The sequence below is a fragment of the Oncorhynchus keta genome, chromosome 9 (genome assembly GCF_023373465.1).
Source record: "Oncorhynchus keta strain PuntledgeMale-10-30-2019 chromosome 9, Oket_V2, whole genome shotgun sequence".
Classification (NCBI taxonomy): Eukaryota; Metazoa; Chordata; class Actinopteri; order Salmoniformes; family Salmonidae; genus Oncorhynchus; species Oncorhynchus keta.
The window spans coordinates 32,561,234-32,581,302 of record NC_068429.1 but is presented as its reverse complement, the minus strand read 5'-3'; the positions used below and the strand labels follow the sequence as shown (position 1 = coordinate 32,581,302).

The 20,069-nt window shown below is 42.8% G+C and overlaps 2 protein-coding genes across 10 annotated transcripts in view; both read left to right on the top strand.

The window, feature by feature from the left end:
- The first annotated feature begins 10 nt into the window (after positions 1-10).
- On the top strand, positions 11-1,276 carry LOC127931839 (uncharacterized). Its single transcript, XM_052525710.1, has one exon. The coding sequence runs from the start codon at positions 226-228 to the stop codon at positions 1,102-1,104; it is 879 nt and encodes a 292-aa protein (XP_052381670.1). The 5' UTR covers positions 11-225; the 3' UTR covers positions 1,105-1,276.
- A 5,709-nt stretch (positions 1,277-6,985) lies between these two features.
- Positions 6,986-20,069, top strand: part of LOC118387576 (glutamate receptor ionotropic, NMDA 1) — a 35,989-nt gene continuing 22,905 nt past the window's right edge. For 3 of the 9 annotated variants that reach the window (XM_052525703.1, XM_052525701.1, XM_052525704.1), the window contains exons 1-9: positions 6,991-7,813; positions 10,822-10,956; positions 11,292-11,468; positions 14,462-14,524; positions 15,232-15,329; positions 15,631-15,752; positions 18,817-18,991; positions 19,129-19,273; positions 19,471-19,557. In XM_052525703.1, coding sequence (XP_052381663.1) covers positions 7,565-7,813; positions 10,822-10,956; positions 11,292-11,468; positions 14,462-14,524; positions 15,232-15,329; positions 15,631-15,752; positions 18,817-18,991; positions 19,129-19,273; positions 19,471-19,557 — 1,251 coding nt within the window. In that variant the 5' untranslated portion in view covers positions 6,991-7,564. Of the gene's footprint in view, positions 7,814-10,821; positions 10,957-11,291; positions 11,469-14,461; positions 14,525-15,231; positions 15,330-15,630; positions 15,753-18,816; positions 18,992-19,128; positions 19,274-19,470; positions 19,558-20,069 lie in introns of all 9 variants that reach the window. The other 6 variants (XM_052525699.1, XM_052525705.1, XM_052525706.1 and 3 more) reach the window with 6 other exon arrangements.

Here is a 20,069-nt window from a genome sequence, read left to right as displayed (position 1 = left end):
GCTTATCACTGTGAAAGTGCTTATCGAGGTTGGTTTCGCTGACAGAGAGGCTAGCATTACATCAACACTACTGCCTACTTTCACATTGAGTCAAGCTTTGTCCAGGTAGAGTGTTGTGACTGAACTTTCTTAGCTAAGAGATCTGGGTTGTACATGCCACTGGAATTCTGCTCAGCCTAATCTGAAACTTGACACAGAATACTGTTTAGTTTTATCTAACAAAATATGGATGGAATAGCGGGTGACCTTGAAACGGGGCAAGCAGAGAACGACGTGACACATGAGGAAATGATTTGTTCTGTTGTTGGAGCAAGGTGTCCTGCAGTGTTAAGTATGGTTGAGGAAACCAAGGAGGTAGAGAAGGAGAGGGACCAGGGAGAGGATGGCTCAGTGAAAAAGCCCCTGCTTCTACAACAGCATGTCCTGGGAGAGGTCAAGCAAATTCGCAGACCAGTCACCCAAACAGGGCCAGCGAATGGGGCTGACCAATACACATCTGTTCAACAAGAGCTCCATTTTGACAACACAGAGCAGCCTCAAAGCAAAGGGACAAGTGTCGGGAGTCAAAGAAATAGCGACAACCTAGGGGACAATGAGTGCCCCATCTGCAGTGAACTGTACGACTCTCAGGGAGACCATCGGATGGCATTGTTGAACTGTGACCACACGTTGTGCCATTGCTGTCTGGCCACCATCCTTAAGCGTGCAGCAGATCCTAGCCGGGTGCAGTGCCCCTTATGCCGACAGAAAACTCCTCTCCTTCACTGGGAGATCCAGAGGATGCAGGAGGATATGATGTACCACCAGGTCAGTAGCTCTGAACGTGGACTCATCATCACAGACACTCTGCCTGAGACCATTCCAGCCCCACGACTCTGCTTCGCCATGGAACAGAGGCTGCAGACTCGCATGGAGTCAATATTGCTGTGTGGATGCTGCCTGTACCCTCCTCGTCTGATGCAGATGATGAGGCAGATGCAACAACACTGTCGATGCTGCTACCTGATATTCCTGGTGCTTCTCTTCCTGATGGAGATGAGCTGTCTGCTGGTTGTCTTCCTTCCTGTTATTGTGCTAGTGTTGTTATTCACTCTAGTGAAGTAGATAGTTGGTTCATCTATACACATTAATCTCCTCTAACATCCATTGTATTTCATTATTTATAACAGTGTTGTCTGTTTTACCAATGGGCCTTTAATTTTACAATCATCAATGAACCATGTGTTTCTCTCAAATTTCTCAATAAAGGAGGAATCCTCCATGGACCTTGGCATAATATTAGACTGGGATTGAGTGATTTTACATAAAGGATACAAATGAACAGTGGAACACACTTCATGGAAACATGGTGAAACTGCATCCATCTAAGGATGAACAAGGTCAGAGTGGCTTAAAAATAGCCTAACATATTTCAGTGCCTCTCTTGCAGTGTCTGTGCCTTCTGTTTTCCCTCTGTCCTACTTTAGCAGTTTGGATATCTTCTACTGTGTGTTCCTCCTGTTTATTCCTAGCCACTGTAGTCCAGCTTGTTGTATTTTCATGATATGTACTTGGACGTTTTCAATAAGACTGAGTTGGTAAGAAATCCAGGTTTTAGATGCTTGATTGTTCTGACATTTAAATTGCGTCAATTACACTACATGTCACCTTTTGAATTATGTATTTGTTTAGTTCAACCCCGAATCAAACAATCAGTAAGTAAGCCACCTCTTTTCCATTAAAGTATATGCAACGGCTAGTTTAGTTAGCGGTGGTGCGCGCTAAATAGCGTTTCAATCGGTGACATCACTTGCTCTGAGACCTTGAAGTAGTAGTTCCCCTTTCTCTGCAAGGGCTGCGGCTTTTGTGGAGCGATGGGTAACGATGCTTCATGGGTGTCTGTTGTTGATGTGTGCAGAGGGTCCCTGGTTCGCGTGAGGGGACGGTCTAAAGTTATACTGTTACATATACTGTTACATATACATCTACTAAATTCATGTTTTCTGACAAACAGAACAGGAATACTGCCGCTGGGACAGGGCCACAGAAAAAAAGGGAGAACTGCTCATCAGTAATTTATGCAGGAAACACATCAGACATGCATCTTCAGAAGGCACGCTTAGGCAACCCGCCTCTATGAATTACAGTACTCTATTTATGCTAACATATTGACACCAGAAGAATGCTTTACTCCCACCTCTCAATCAACTAATGTGGCTAAACGGTCACAGAACTTGATGAACACACACACACTCATGTAGATGAACTCAGCAATGCAAAGGGACGCTGGTGCAATACTTTTCAGAATGTTATCTTAAAGGTGTACTGTTCATTATTGGTTCCCCACCTGAAAGGAGTACCTGTGTTCTGCCACTACTGATTCACATTGCAACATGTAACTAAAGGTTATGGCTGGCATACAAATAGATTGCTGCCTGGGTATGTGTTAGTGTGTAGGAGGGACGTGTGTTTGTGTGCGTGTGTGCGTGTGTGTGTGTGTGTGTGTGTGTGTGTGTGTGTGTGTGTGTGTGTGTGTGTGTGTGTGTGTGTGTGTGTGTGTGTGTGTGTGTGTGTGTGTGTGTGTGTGTGTGTGTGTGTGTGTGTGTGTGTGTGTGTGTGTGTGTGAGAGAGAGAGAGAGAGAGAGTTCTTCCACTGTGTAGGTGGTAAGTGTATGTATGTACTTGTCTCCGTGTGGGTGGATGATCGTGTGTGTGCATGTGAGAACTCTAGAGAGTGTGTGTGTGTCTCATTGGAGTGGAATGAGACTCTTGAGTCTGTTTGCTTGTATACGTCTGTTCTCCGCCAGTGCACATCATTATATAACGGCTGCATTGCAGGCTGGCCCTGCTGTATTGATGTGTGAGTGGTGGGAAGGTGGGTGGGTGGGTGGGTAGAAGGGAGGGGGAGGGAGGGAGGGAGGGAGGGAGGGAGGGAGGGAGGGAGGGAGGGAGGGAGGGAGGGAGGGAGGGAGGGAGGGAGGGAGGGAGGGAGGGAGGGAGGGATGACACTAAGGGCTACTACAGGAATCCAGCAAACAAGAGTCCTTGTTGCTGTTGGTCTTCACTCTGAGTGGCTCTCATTAGGCAGCATTTAACACACACCCACAGCGCCACAGTCTAACAGCTATCCCAGAGCCACAGCCATGGATAGTCATACTGTATATCTATATGGCTCTGAGCTATCTGAAAACCAGTCGAGCTGTTATTAAATTGTTCTATTCTTGACACCCGTGTTATGAAAGTTACTTTATATGACGTATACAGTAATGTAGTTATTTAAACCAATCGAGAAGCCTGAGGCAGGGGTAATGTCCCTCCCCCTTTAAGATGTTGTCATTGATCTGAATACAATGTCATACTTAAGAAATCTATTGAATAAATGAATCCTACAGACGAAGAACCATATGTACTAATAGTTTTGTTTCCATTCCTGAGGAAACCACACACTTCATAAAAGGGCAATGTGTTTACTATGCCTAATTATGACACAGTGCATTCGGAAAGTATTCAGACCCACTGACTTTTTCCACATTTTGTTAGTTTACATCCTTTTTCTAAAATTTATTAAATGAAAAATGTTCCTCATGAATCTACACAAAATACCCCATAACGGCAAAGTGAAAAAAGTAAAAAGTGAAATAATAATACCTTATTTACATAGGTATTCAGACGCTTTGCTATGAGACTCGAAGTTGAGCTCAGGTGAAACCTGTTTCCGTTGATCATCCTTGAGATGTTTCTTCAACTTGATTAGAGTCCACCTGTGGTAAGGTCAATTGATTGGACATGATCTGGAAAGGCACACATCTGTCACACAGTTACGGTCACACAGTTGATAGTGCATGTCAGAGCAAAAACAAAGCCACGAGGTCGAAGGAATTGTCCGTAGAGCTCCGAATCATTCTGAAATGGAAGAAGTTTGGAATCACTAATACTCTTCCACGCAGCCAAACTGAGTAATCAGGGGAGAAGGGCCTTGATCAGTGAGGTGACCAAGAACCCGATGGTCACTCTGACAGAGCTCCAGAGTTCCTCTGTGGAGATGGGAGAACCTTCCAGAAGGACAACCATCTCTGCAGCACTCCACCAATCAGGTCTTTATGGTAGAGTGGCCAGATGGAAGCCACTCCTCAGTAAAAGGCACATGACAACCCACTTGGAGTTTGCCAAAAGGCACCTAAAGACTCTCAGACAATGAGAAACAAGATTCTCTGGTCTGATGAAACCAAGATTTGTCAGGTTTTGGCCAAGGTTGTTCCGGTTTTTGGTCACTAGATGCCCCCATTGTGCCTTTTGACCTTTTGTTTTCCCTTGATCCCCATTATTATTTGCACCTGTGCCTCGTTTCCCCCGATTGTATTTAAACCCTTTGTTTTCCTCAGTTCTTTGCTCTGTGTTTGTATGTTAGCACCCAGCCCTAGTACTCTGTGAACTCTTGTTGATCCCGGTGGACTCTCTTGTGGAATTCTGTTTTTTGTTCTTGTTTGTTTGTTTTTGAGTATCTTTTGAGGCTTTTTGTGCTTTACCTTCCACCTTGTGGATTTACCTTTTTTGTCTTGGAGGATTACCTTTGTTCTTGTGGAATTCCTTTTGAGGTTGTGGAGTTACATGTTTTCCTGAAGAACTTAACTTTTTACTTCATTAAATACACCGTCTCAAGTACTGCTGTGTCTGCCTCATCTTCTGGGTTCTGCCGACTATTCGTGGCTCAGTTGGTTAAGTGACTGTTTCTCACTCCGGAGACCCGGGTTCGTAACCGGGTCCTGACAAGATTGAACTCTTTGGCCTGAATGCCAAGCGTTATGTCTGGAGGAAACCTAGCACCATGCTGTGGGAATTTCTTTCAGCGACAGTTACCGGGAGACTAGTCAGGATCGAGGGAAAGATGAACGGAGCAAGGTACAGAGAGATCTTTGATAAAAATCTGCTCCCTAGCTCTCAGGACCTCAGACTGGGGCAAATATTATCCTTCCAACAGGACAAAGACCCTAAGCACACAGCCAAGACAACGCAGGAGTGGCTTTGAATGTCCTTGAGTGTCCCAGCCAGAGCTCGGACTTGAACCCCCATCGAACATCTCTGGATAGACCTGAAAATAGCTGTGCAGCAAAGCTCTCCATCCATCCTGACAGAGCTTGAGAGGATCTGCAGAGAAGAATGAGAGAAACTATCCAAATACAGATGTGTCATGCTTGTAGCATCAAACCCAAGAAGACTCGAGGCAGTAATTGCTGCCAAAAGTGCTTCAACAAAGTACTGAGTAAAGAGTCTGAATACTTATGTTAGTGATATTTATGTTTTTTTATATATATAAATTAGCAGAAATGTCTAAAATTGTTTTTGCTTTGTCATTATGGGGTATTGTATGTAGATTGATGAGGGATAAAACAATTTAATAGAATAAGGCTGTGACCTAACAAAATGTGGAAAAAGTCAAGGAGTTTGAATACTTTCCGAAGGCACTGTATATCATCTCTAGCCTATTTGTGTGCCTCTCATAGAGGGCCATCTCTGCGTTCGTAATTCATAATTCAGTAGACAGTTTGATCAATTGTGACCTCATTTCCAAAATGTCTCTTTCATTTGAAAATATATGTGCACATGACATTTACATTTGCTAAACACACAACAGGGCTCACAGATTATTTCCTGCTAAATGAAAAATTCATTGACTATTGATTAAAGGAGATAAAACGGATTAGATTTAACCACTAATCATCTGGTTTATCAACAGCCCATCCCTTTTACAACCCTGGTTGACCTTATACAGTGAGGGAAAAAAGTATTTGATCCCCTGCTGATTTTGTACGTTTTCCCACTGACAAAGAAATGATCAGTCTATCATTTTAATGGTAGGTTTATTTGAACAGTGAGAGACAGAATAACAACAACAAAAAATCCAGAAAAACACATGTCAAAAATGTTATAAATTGATTTGCATTTTAAGGAGGGAAAATATTTTTTTCCCTCACTGTAGGCTAGTTAACCCAGAAACATCAGATTTGTCTGGGAGACATGTGGGGTTTAATGTGGGTAGAAATAGGATAGGCTATTGGCAGGCCTACATTCCAATTGCAATGGCATTTTGTCTAAATTAACCTAGGCTAGGCTACTATGCTTGATCAGTTTTCCAGTGTGATGTGCATAAAAGTAATAGCTGTGCCATAAGGTATTTTATGTTCAATAAATGTGTTAGGTAATATGACTTTTCTGAAATGTAACACTGTGGAGAGAGAGAGGCTTGTTTCCTAGGTTACCAGGATGGTTGAAAATTTGCTTAGCAAGACGGATATTCTTGTGCCTCACATGGTTACTTGGACACTTGGTTCCCTCTCTCCATTCAGACATTTCAAATGACATTACCCGACCCCACAATCGGACAAAACATCTAGCAAGTATAGACATCTGTCAATACAAATTAGATAAAACGACACATTCATGTCACACTTTTGGAATTAGTCAAGATAAAATAGTTTATTCGACACTAATTTTAGATACAACTCAAGAAATTATTCAGGCATTTTTATCTCTATATATCCCCATGTCAGGGACTTGCAGTAGACAAGCGTCATAAAAGTACTGTGGTTATGTTGGAGCGTTGGAGGTTTGCAAGATTTGCGAGGTTGAAATATGGATAACATGGTTACATAATTGATTGGATGTAAAGGGGGGAGGTGTAACCTAAAATGGGTTGGCCTGGTCCACCTGGGTATGTGGAATTATGTTGAAATACAGTGCGAGCCAGTTCAACTGAGACCGGCGACCCATTTCAGCGCAATGAGCATGCAGGCTCGGGTCCATCTACTCGGAGCGCTGTAGCAATGCGGTTGGAGAAAAAAAATCACACATTGGAATCACCTGGGTCACTGGATTATTGAGGTGTCAATTTTCATTGACATCTCAATTATTTTTGTTCTGACACACATTTTTTCTTGATTGTCATTGATCCCCTATTCATAATCTAAGATGCGTGTCCTATAATGAATAACATCATTGATGAGATGTTGAAAACAAGATACATTTATGTTCTGTGATTAGCTTCATTTGTTTTATTTACTTTTCATTCTAGCAGCATAAGGTCAACGAAAAATCAAAAGGTAGACGGCGGAAGCGCGCACCACTGCGCGGGCACAGCTGTCAGCACCAAGGACAGCCGCAGCCCCAAGCGTCGCATCAGTCTGATAATCACTTCACAGCAAAGCCCCGCACAGAGCCCACGGAGGACCGGGAGAGCGATACACAGCGCATAAAGGAAAACGCATACACCGCAAAATATGCTCTGACTCGTTTCTATCGACACTGGAAAAAAGAAAATGGTGGAAATTGACAAAGAAAATCAAAATGTTTGAAGAAAGGCTGCTGACAATTACGAAGATAATCCAACAGTGGTTGAGGTCCTGACCATGAACATTCCTCCGCATTTCCCATAAATCAGCTGTCCAGATTTTTCACACTGTCTAGGGGGACGGTGGTTCCAGTCTTTTTAACCGGGTGAACCGTGCAGTCCAGAAGCCGGGCAAACCGACCCGCCAACACGAGGGAGAGACGCAACCGGGGTCTTCTGTGCGGTTTGATCGTTCACACGATGCGTCTGTTTCTGCTGGCGGTGTTCCTCTCGTGCTCTTGCGCGCGGGGCGGCTGCGAACCGAAGATAGTGAACATCGGAGCAGTCCTGAGTCAGAAGAGGTACGAGCAAGTCTTTAAGGATGCGGTGACCCAGGCGAATCAGATCTACGGGAGAGATAAATTCAAGTTGACCGCCATCTCCGTAACGCACAAACCCAACGCTATCCAGATGGCTCTCTCCGTCTGCGAGGACCTCATCTCTAACCAGGTATCTCAGGAGGGATCCGATGTCCCTGCATGGGTGTTAAATGATTAATTGCCTAATTAGATGAGTCATTTAGCCATCTATTCTATGCAAAATGTCCATCATATCAATCAGAACCATTTATAAGGCTAAAATGATCATGAAGCCTACTATATTTAAGCTGTGCAAATTAGTATGAGGCCTATGCACACAATTGGGAGGGAAATTAATCATCCTATTTAGTGTGATGCAGCATCATCCTGTGTCTGTTTCAAGTGAACTTGCTTACGTGAGTAATCGGGCAGATGAGGTCGATATATTGTGATCAGTGACCACTTCATTTGCAATAAACAGACAATGCCATCTGTCTAGATTATAACCTCAATGCCTGCCTGTGAAACACTGTGCCAGTGCCACCTGCTTCTATTGTATATTTCAAGCAGATTGAGCTGACTACATTTTATATTTTTTCCTAAACGAAACGTGTAATTTGTTACACAATTTTAATAACCAATACAGCAATGTCGTTGCTCTCACAATATCTCTTAGAGCCTAGCCCTTTAGGCTATGATAACAATACTATGAAACGGCGTCCTTTTCAGAGATCCGTCACCTCTGGTATTACCATCGAGTTTCCGAAAGAAAATGGAAGCTGAAATTAAATTATATGTCAGATATGCATATGACGTTGTTACATAAACAGTAGACTATGTAATGAGTAACTACCAAACCTGAACTTGTGGCCTAACATGAAAAGTAAATGGCCTGAAAATGGTCTGTTGGACGTGGCCAAATCTCTATCCCCATATCTGTATCTTATTAGTCAGACAAAGCTATGTATTCAAGGGTTAATATAACCTATTCAATCAGATATGCTTTAACGACATCGGCATAGCAGTTGTTTTGGCGGTGTTAAGAGGTGGAACTGCATTGTCAAATCCACAAGCAGCTCCTGGCATTACATCTAAAGCAGACATTGCCATTGGCTGCAAGGAGTCGCATTAACAGAAATCCCATGCAGTCTTGTTTACATGTTCGAACACTGGATTACACTGATTAGGATGATAGAAATTCTCCTAATTTAGTTTAATTATTTTTACATTTGAGCATAATTATTTCTATATTGCCTACACTTTTTTCTGAACTTCTAACATGAGTGGGGCGGGGGTGGCCTCACGACAATGATTGCTAGAGCAGCTGCTCACCATTTTGACAGCTATGGGGGTGTCTGCTATTGCCAATTAAGGCTTGATGTGATTGAATCCAGGCCTAAATCACATCCAAAAGTTCTTATTTTATGATAGCAGTTAGAAATGGAAAATCTATTTAGCTTTTAGCTAAAAAAAGCTAAGGGTCAAAAACACAGATTTGTGGGGGATGAGAGGCCAACTCCACTTCAGTGTGCACAGCTGCAAATCCACTGAAATGAACTAACTAACCAAGAGTGAAATCAGTGACTCATCAGGTATACTGCGAGGTTCTGGCATTTAGGCCCTTGTTCAATTTACCCAGAGTCAGATGGACTCGTGGGATACCAGTTTTATTTCTCTGTGTGCAGTATGAAGGAAATTAGCAGTACTTTCACGAGCCAATGCTAACTAGCGTTAGCTTAATGTGTTAGCATTGGTTTGTAAAACTACAGCTTTCTTTTAAATGTATCCACGAGTTCATCTGACAACAAGAGATTAAATGTCAGAATCTTGCAAGTTTTCCCTGCTGACATTGCCGCATGCGTAACGGCCCACTGCATGCGTAACGGCCCACTGCATGCGTAACGGCCCACTGCATGCGTAACGGCCCACTGCATCAAAGCATTTGGGGGGTAGCAGTTGTGGTGCATGTCTGGCTGATCTGACGTTATGTCACCAACCTTATTAGGGGAGAAGGGCGATTAGTTTGTATTATGTCAAATTATGATTTGGTCATTTGAAATTGATAGTTTTAACTGTTTGGTTCATGTTCATTGCTAGAGCAATAATTAATGCAAACTGATGTTGTATTGGTTAGACACATGAGTGCATGGTATGCAATTGTTTTTGCCTCTAGACTGGAAAGAATAACTGGCTTTTTCACCTGAAGTGTGATTCTTCTTTAGGTCATTATAGCTATTGCTCAGGACATGTGAATACAACTTTTGCAATTGAATCCTAACAATGAAAACAACATTCATAAGTTATGTATTGTGATGTTATCCCTGGTCCATCACATTCACATTAAGCGTTACGTTGCTTTGGAAAGCAGCAATATCATGTAGTGAAGAGAGCTGAGGTGTGGAACACCGTCTCCCCCATCTCTCTTTCAAATTCTCACACTCTCTTTCACACACAGATGCACATGCAAACACACACAGACACACACACGCAAACACACACAGACACACACGCGCAAACACACACAGACACACACACGCAGACCGTGTCCCTGAACCTCTTCATTGTAATGATTGTAATTGACAGAAATGGTTACGTTACAAACATATCTCCCTTCGTTCCACGACATCTGAGTTCCATTCATCATCACAGAGGGCTGCAGGGATGAGAAACGTGTCAGTATTCTACATGTCAAATGCAGGAAACAGTGTCTGGTAACTGCATAGATGGAGATCTAACCATGTGAGAGACTCAATGAGAGGTCTATGACAGATGGTAGATGCCTGGAAGCACTCTCTGGATGGAAGACCTCATTTGAGGCCCAACCATACAGGCTACACGCACTAAACCATCATGCCTGCATGTTTTTTTTCTGCCTCAGTTGGATCAATGTTCCATTTTCAAGAATCCTATTCATCTAAGAATTGATATAAAGTTGCGCAGTAAAAAGCTGTTTGTAGAGTGCCATTCAGGTTTGAGCCAAATAAATATCTATCTACTGAGCAGTCATATTGCTAAATGAGGATGGTTTAAGAGGAGAAAGCTGATGTGACATTTCCATGTCGCAGTGATGAATCAATATTCCATACACTTTTTTTTAATCCTTTCAACTCTCTGTACAGGAAGTGTGGTTATCTTTCATTCCCATACTTGTGTCTGCAGGTGTATGCCATCCTGGTGAGTCATCCTCCCCAGTCCAATGACCACCTCACCCCCACGCCTGTGTCATACACCGCAGGCTTCTACCGCATCCCTGTGGTGGGCCTCACCACGCGCATGTCCATCTACTCCGACAAGGTGAGAAATTAAAAAGAGAGAGGGGGAGGGAGGTAGGGAGTGAGAAGTGAGAGAGTAAGAGAGAGAGAGGGGAATAAGAAAGATGGGATAGACAGAGAAAGAGAGAAAGAGAGAGAGCGAGAAGAGAGAGAGAGAGAGAAGGGGGAGGGGGAAATGATGGAGAGGTCCCTGGGAATGGAAACCGATAAGAGAGACCAATTCTACTCCACTACTTGGCTAGCTGCCAAAATAGCTAATATAAGGCCTTATGAATATGTTAGAAATGTCACCAAAACCGTGGATGACTAGCAAGTAACTTCCTCTCACTCATTCTTCTTCATTTTCTTTCTCCTCAGAGTATCCACTTGTCCTTTCTGCGGACTGTCCCCCCGTACTCCCACCAGGCTCACGTGTGGTTTGACATGATGCGAGAGTTTCGATGGAACCACATCATCCTGATTGTCAGCGATGACCACGAGGGGCGGGCCGCGCAGAAGAGACTGGAGACCCTACTGGAGGAGAGGGAAACAAAGGTGAGATGCTCGGGCTCGCAGGACCCCTAGTGCGTGTGACTTTGTGTGTAGTCTTTGTTTAACTCTCAAAGGCCTTCTATGTACTATATGTAACTGTTTTCCTTTATTTTGTGTGAACACATTTCTCACTGACCATTGTGTAAACATTGGCTAACATCAAAATGCTAGAGACATCTACAGCGTCTAATGTGGTCTGATCTGAGTACATCTTTTACTCATCTCATGTTGCTTTTCACCATAGTCAAATTCTCCTGTGCCAATCCACAACGGGAGCCAAATAGCACACCTGGGGCGTTGCAAAACATCAATGACTCTCAAACATAATGATGGTCCAGAGATCCTTCATGTATATTTGTGTTGTGATCTTACGTGTGTAAGGAAAGGAGATAATCTACCCAGTGTTATGCTCACTAGGAGGCTTGTAAAGTGTTGGATAGTTGACATGCAGTATATCAGATTGTCCTGAGACACTGTCTGCAAGACATATCTTTAGTTTTACTATATGTACATCCTTTAGCAGACAATTACTGGAGCAACGTACAGGAGCAACGTACAGGAGCAACGTACAGGAGCAACGTACAGGAGCACCTAGGGTTAACTGCTCAAGGGCACATCAACATATTTTTCACCTAGTCGGCTCGGGGATTCAAACCAGCATCCATTAGTTTTGCCTGCCTGCCGGCAAGGTCCTTGTCCTTGTCAGATAATGGACTGTGAGACCATGCAAGTGAAATGACCCATATAAATGTTGTAACCATGAGCATAATTTTAGCCCATAGTCACCTCTGGCTCTGAGGCGGTGTAACTTGGAATGTAGCTAGCTCATTAATAAATGTGCTGATCCACCTAAAGCCTAAAACAGACCGGTGATCATGTTCCCTAAAGGAAAAGAGAAGGAACAATTAACACATCATTGAACATACATTTAGTATGTTTCACCTCAAGATGTAGTTAAGGCTTTTTGTAATTAATGCGTGTTCTCTTCAGGGACTCCTTCCTGTAATTGTGTGACGGAGTGGAATGAGTCCTGATTTGAAGAGTAATTTAATCAGAGGCTGATGAAATGGTTCATTTGACACATGCTCATGATAATCCACACCAAAGGGAGATGGGACATTTTAAACACGTTGTGGTTAATCAGTTACTCACACATGATCAAGATTGATTAGGAGTTACTAAGTATAGTTTATGTCGATAAATCATCTTGTTATTAAGGATTATGACTTAATTGAATCGTATGTATGAGTTTACCGGTGGAGTGGTATTGTCTATGGTAAAGACCTACATTACTGTAGATGAAAGAATAGTTGGTTAACTGATAGCTCCTTGTTCCTTCCTTCCCGGAATCCATCTTGTTCGCCCTAGACTATCTCTCTCTCTTATATACTGCCATAAACAGAGATTGGATAGATTTGCAGTTACCAGATTGAAGGAATCTATCAATGTCACAGAAACCTTGATATGGTAGACACTACGATATGACGATGTAAGGCAGTATCTGTGTTCCCACAGTTAAAAGCTTGGACTGTGATTTTATCATTGCTTGTAAGAAATGACTCCTCTAGCCAGGTTGGCAGAATGTTTGTCACATTTAGGGAGATGTGTCATTTCCTCCTTAATGAGAAATATTCTAGTTATTCACATTTGATATTCTGTATCGTGCAGACTATTCACACTGTAGGTCTTTGCAGGTTTATATGCTGTGCTGCTGTGACAAGCCACAGGGACAATTTGATGGGCTTCTCTAGCACAGCTGGTAGAGAGACTCTTCTAGCTGTAATGGATTCAGTTAGAATACTAACATTAGTGACACAACATACAATATCATACTAGACTGAATAAGCAAAAATAGGTCAGTCAGAGAGGAAATCCTTGGTGAAAACAATGGCAGTCATCTAGACATTTTGTTGTTGTTGCCTAGGCATTATAATGCCACACAGAGTTGGTGGAGGGCTAGAGAAAAATCAATTTGGGTTTTTACTTTTAAGTCATTTAGCAGACACGGTTATCCAGACTTACCTGATCAATTAGGCATAAGTGCCTTGCTCAAGTGCACAGGCAGAGTTTTCACCTAGTCGGCTCAGGGATTCAAACCAGCAACCTTTTGGTTACTGGCCCAACGCTCTTAACCGCTAGGCTACCTACAAGATGAGTTGATTTATATTCTAAATAAGGACCGTAGTCCCAGTTTGATTAATGCTTGTTTTGCAATGTCATGATTCATGAGTGTGCACTGACCATGACACAAGACATTATCATGCAACATTTGGAAAGGGGAGCTGTGTTTTACAGAGCAGCGCTGACCACAACAACCTCAGATTACATTTGAGGCAAAACTGTTCTTTATTCCTTTCAAAGAAGTGTGAATACAATGGAGGAAAGGGGATTTACTTCAGATTTGCTTGTCAGGCAGTATAATGAACCAATGTGTCAGAGTCACTGTAGCATTTGGGTAGCAGAGGACGTAGACCCAGAGCGCTCTGCCTCCCAACGGTCTGAGCTGAGAGTTCAGGCATCAGGGTTGGCAGGTCTATCAAGCAGAAGATGCTATGTTTCACTGCGAAATGGCTCCCTAAGGCAAAGAGACTGCCTTGCGACTCCTTTCACAATATACAGGAGCAGAGTGGAATTCAAAATGGAGAGAACCTTAGGGGCATTAGTTTGCAGAATCAGACTTTTTACGTGTTGGGATTGCTTTGATCTGGAACATAGACCTCTCAATCTAATTGTTGTTCAGAGAGTATGACTGTTGATGATGGTTTAAGGGTCTTGGCTTGTATTTGAAAGGGGGTGAATAAGGGCATATGACATAGCAGTAAATAGGATTGCTAGTGGTCAGTGGCTGTCATTGATGTTTTTGGCAAGCCCCAAGGGATCCCAATTTGAAGCAGAAAAGTTGGAGATTTGTTGGAATGCTTTACTGCGATCCATTTTCAACTGTTTATAATATTCTTCTGTGTCTGCATATTTTCTCTGTGCACATTACTCATCAGAATAAAAAAAGGAACTATGAAAACCTCGACCAACTGTCCTATGACAACAAGCGAGGACCTAAGGTATATTTGCATGGTCAATGCACGCCGCCCACCAACTTTTCAAACGTAGCAACTAGAAACCAGCCCAAGCAGTCACCAGCCGACCCAGAAATCTTGGAAGCACGTGTTTCTTTTTACTTTGAGGCATTATTCCTATGATTTCACAGAAGAATGGTTTTGTTATGGAAAGACTATAATTATTCCGTTAAAAAAAATAAACAAATGAACAGCGCTCCGCTTCTACCATATTCCTTTTTTTCCTTCAACTAAAGGAATGCATGTTCTAAACAAACAAAAAAAGATTGCAAGTTTATTCCTTTGTGGAGATCCGGTAGTGTGGGACAAAACACTTTCCCAGATTACTACTCCCTCCTGTTTTGTAGCACCTCTAGTTTTCAACAGTTTTTGGTTGGGGGAAAGGTTCCCCTCACTCCCCTTCACCTGTTTTTAGTTACTGGTTGCATTGACCTTCTTCTCCCCCCTATCTAACATGCACGTCCTTCTTTGGAGCCTTGATAACCCTCAGTTTGCATGCGAAAAATGCAAACGTTTTTTTCCCCTCAAAGCTTTTTTTTAGTTGAGCCGATTTCCATGGATCGCTTTCCTTTTTTCCTCTCTCTCTTTTTCAACAAAAATCAACAAAACCTAACACAACAGGTAAAGAGACAGCGTGGTTTCTGAGGTGGGGGTAAGTAGCTGGCTTGACTTATTTTGTGCCCCGATCACAGGCAGAGAAAGTCCTCCAGTTCAGCCAGGAGACTAACTTAACTGCTCTGCTTCTGGAGGCCAAAGAGCTGGAGGCTCGTGTCATCATCCTCTCCGCCAGGTGAGACTACAGCACCTCCCATTTGTCTCATCAGTCCCCTCCCATCATAGCTGACCTGCCTCTACTACTGAATCTAGTTCATTCTGATCACGATCCTTAACCTAAAATGATCATAAGTCATTTTCCCGGCTCCTAATTAGAACACAACTGGATTTACAGTGACTTATATTTGACACTTTTTAACATACTTTTACTGCTAAATGCTGGCATGATATCACACAGTAGTGATTTACTGCAATGATTTGCGTTTAGATGAAAGATAAGTAACCACGCCTGTGTCACTTAACATCTCTGTTTTCAGTGAAGAGGACGCTGCTGCAGTTTACAAGGCTGCCCGTTTCCTGAACATGACAGGCTCGGGTTACGTGTGGCTGGTGGGAGAGCGGGAGATGTCGGGTAAAGCCCTGAGTGAGGCACCAGATGGTACGTACCGTACGCTGCTACCCGGAAAACACTTCATAACACTGGACTTCTTCTGGAGTCACCTTTATTTAACCTCTATGATTAGGGAGACAACCATAGATGAAGGATTCATTGTTTACGAACAATGTATCATGTGTGATCATTTGTTGAGTGTTAAGCATTTAAATGTTTAAGCATTTGATATGTTTAAAGGTTTTAAATGAGTCACAGTAGTTTACACTATAAGCTCTTAAGATACAGTGTTAGGTCCTGTATCTCTGAACCTATTTCTTTATCTATAGTCATAACTATTGATAGGTTAACCCGTACATACAGTGTGTTTCTTAACAATATATGTTGGGTTATCCAAAGCTTCCCGTGCTGCCTTTATTGTACTATCCTGACATATTAATAGCTTGGTTCTCATGAGTTTATAAAAGCAGTTTTGCAACCCCCACATTGAAGTGTAACTGAAATAGAATGGTAAGCTACAACGGTCTTGCTTATGTCCCGGAGTCTGCACAAGTCTCACGTAATATGTCACTTTGTCGTCACAAACGTAAGCGTCAACCCCAGGCACTCCAACACCCCCTACCCCCATTGTCTTACGTTAGGTGGTGTCACTCCTACATAACGCTCGTCAACCGGTGCAGAGACGGTACGTATCGCTATCTGACGTAAGACAATGCTCAGACCTCTGCCGAAAATTCTTCGCCAGTAATGTGTAGGGTTGCAAAGCTACCTGTAATTTACCAAAGTTACAGGAATCTTCAGTAATTTGTGTAATTAACAGAAAATCTATGGCAATCTATCATAACTTTGGTAATTTCTCCATTACTTTCTAGTAGATAGACCATATGGTTCAAGAGAAAATATACTTAATAACGAAAAAAAAAGCATCTAATCAACAATGGCATTAATTAGCGTGCAACTCTTCCAACTATTGACTGCCACCAGTTTGACGCCAAAACATTGACAATAAATATACATATTGACAAAGTCAAATAAGTGTATAAAGAATATTTCATGCTGAAACCTTCATATTATACACCAATTGTATTCACTAAGTTGATGGTTTATATTTAAGATGCTTTACAGCTTTTGCATTCTATTTTTTATTTTAAAATCATCTATTTTAATTATTTCATAAACAGTATATATACAAAGTATGTGGTCACCCCTTCAAATGAGTGGATTCGTTTATTTCAGCCACACCTGTTGCTGACAGGTGTATTAAATTGAGCACACATCCATGCAATCTCCATAGAGAAACATTGGCAGTAGAATGGCCTTACTGAAGAGCTTCATCATAGGATGCCACCTTTCCAACAAGTTAGTTCATCAAATTTCTGACCTGATAGAGCTGCCCGGGCAACTGTAAACATTGTTAATGTGAAGTGGAAATGTCTAGGAACAACAATGGCTCAACCTCGAAATGTTAAGCCACACAAGCTCACAGAACCGGACCACCGAGTCCTGAAGCAAGTAGCGCATGAAAATCATCTTTCCTCGGATGCAACACTCACTACCGAGTTCCAAACTGCATCTGGGAGCAATGTCAGCACAAGACCTGTTCGTTGGGAGCTTCACAAAATTGGTTTCCATGGCCGAGATGCCGCACACAGGCCTAAGATCACCATGCACAATGCCAAATGCCAGCTGGAGGGATGTAAAGCTCGCTGCCATTGGACTCTGGAGCAGTAGAAATGCGTTCTCTGGCGTGATGAATCATGCTTCACCATCTGGCAGTTCGATGGACGAATCTGGTTGTGGCGAATGCCAGGAAAATGCTACCTGCCCCAATGCAAAGTGCCAAATGTAATGTTTGGTGGAGGAGGAATAATGGTTTGCGGCAACAGTTTGAGGAAGGCCCTTTCCTGTTTCAGCATGACAATGCCCCTGTGCACAAAGCGAGGTCCATACAGAAATGGTTTGTCGAGCTCGGTGTGAAAGAACTTGACTGGTCTGCACAGAGCCCTGACCTCAACCCCATCGAACACCATTGGGATGAATTGGAACGCCGACTGCAAGCAAGGCCTTATCGCCCAACATCAGTGCCCGACCTCACTAATGCTCTTGTGGCTGAATGGAAGCAAGTTCCCGCAGCAATGTTACAACATCTAGTGGAAAGCAACCCAATAAGAGTGGATGCTGTTATAGTAGCAAAGGGGGGGACCAACTAGATATTAATGCCCATGATTTTGGAATTAAATGTTTGACGAGCAGGCGTCCATAGACTTTTGGTCATATAGTGTATTTTACATGTGATAAGGCCAGAGAGAGAGAGCCAGAGATAATTACAGACGATTGTGGTAATCTGAAGTACCCAAAAGGGCCACTAGATGTCTTCTGATAGATTACATAAAATCCTTGAAAGATACTGCAATTCTGGTAGTTTACTGGTGAACTAGTAATATACCAATATACCAATATACCCCCCCATTGCAACCCTCGTCGTGCCCATGTCTCAGCACCTGTTGCTGTCTTAAACTCACCTCTGTGGCTTCTTTCAAGAGTCTGTAAGACTACCGGACCAATTGCAATGAAAAGACTTAGCTGAAGTTGGATTGTTGATGTGATTTGTATATCAATTCTCTAATATAGATGATGTAAGTTTGTTTGGTCCCACACATACACTATAGCTTTCTGCTTGTGGTATTTTCCAACCTAACCCCTATAAAATGGGTGATAGAATTGAATCGATCCAACTTCAAGGTACTCTTTTTTTCATGCTGGGAAAAGTTCACTAACAACCTCAAAATATGAATACATTCCTCTCTGATGATGTTGCCTCTTCTCAGAAAGGAATAAAAAGAAAATCAGCTAAAATCTATTTTGATCACGATGAAGGTCATGGTTCAAAGACATCCAGTGCTTGTTTGTTCCAGTACTGGATGATTAAAATTGCTTTTACAAATAGAGCAACAGAGAGTGTGGTGCTGGATCAAAACTTGCGGTTGGACCTTTTCTCAGGATGGCTGAACACGAGGTTCCTTTATTGTGTGTATTGTAAAAGGATCCTGATGGTTGGTAGCCTAGCAGGTCACTGATTGGCTTTGTGCTGCTGTTGGCGTGATGTGAGCAGGTCTCATCGGCCTCCAGCTCATCAACGGCAAGAACGAGTCGGCCCACATCAACGACGCAGTGGCAGTGGTGGCTCAGTCCATCCAGGAGCTCTTTGAGAAGGAGAACATCACGGAGCCGCCCAGAGGCTGTGTGGGAAACACCAACATCTGGAAGACTGGCCCCCTCTTCAAAAGGTATATTTATAAAGTCATGATATATTGTAATTCAGGAAGACACACACGTACACACATACACACACACACACACTTTCTCACTCTGTCTATTTCCCTACACTATCACACTCACATTTACTTTAATTTCTCTGTCTCAGGGTTCTGATGTCATCAAAGTACCCAGAGGGCCTCACTGGACGTGTGGAGTTCAATGACGATGGCGACAGGAAGTATGCTCACTACAGCATTCTCAACTACCAGAAGAGTCGACTCATTCAAGTCGGGATTTACAATGGAACACAGGTAACTTTATTGCAAAAGTCATTCTCGCTATTTCTACTGTGATCTTCCTATCTTTTGCTATTACAGCTCTCTATTAAGCAGTATGCATGGTAATTAGAAAGCAGTGGTTTTAAGCAGCTGACTCTTTTGTGTTTGGCCCTCATCAGCTCCACACATTATGTCAACACTCCTCTAATCGTGGTGTCATGACCCTGTAGGTGGTGATGAATAATCAGAGGAAGATCATCTGGCCGGGAGGAGAGACAGAGAAACCGCGGGGCTTTCAGATGTCCACAAGACTAAAGGTACCGCATTTCACCCTCCTCAAACAATGATGTTCACCCTATACAGTGCATTCACAAACTATTCAGACCCCTTGACTTTTTCCACATTTTGTTACGTAACAGCCTTATTCAAAAATGGATTAAATTGTTCCACCCCCCTAATCAATCTATACACAATGACAAATGACAAAGCAAAAACAGATTTTTAGAAATGTTTGAAAATGTCTAAAGTATCACATTTACGTAAGTATTCAGACCCTGTACTCAGTACTTTGTTGAAGCACCTTTGGCAGCGGTTACAGTTATGAGTCCTCTTGGGCATGACACTACAAGCTTGACACACCTGTATTTGGGGAGTTTCTCCCATGCTAGATCAGGTTCAAGTCCGGGCTCTGGCTGGGCCACTCAAGGACATTCAGAGGCTTGTCCCGAAGCCACTCCTGCGTTGTCTTGGCTGTGTGCTTAGGGTCGTTGTCCTGTTGGAAGGTGAACCTTTGCCCCAGTCTGAGGTCCTGTTTGGTGGAGTGCTGCAG

Bases quoted from the DNA above. Each gene is read 5' to 3' on its own strand.
- LOC127931839 (XM_052525710.1), top strand. From the start codon at position 226: ATGGATGGAATAGCGGGTGACCTTGAAACGGGGCAAGCAGAGAACGAC.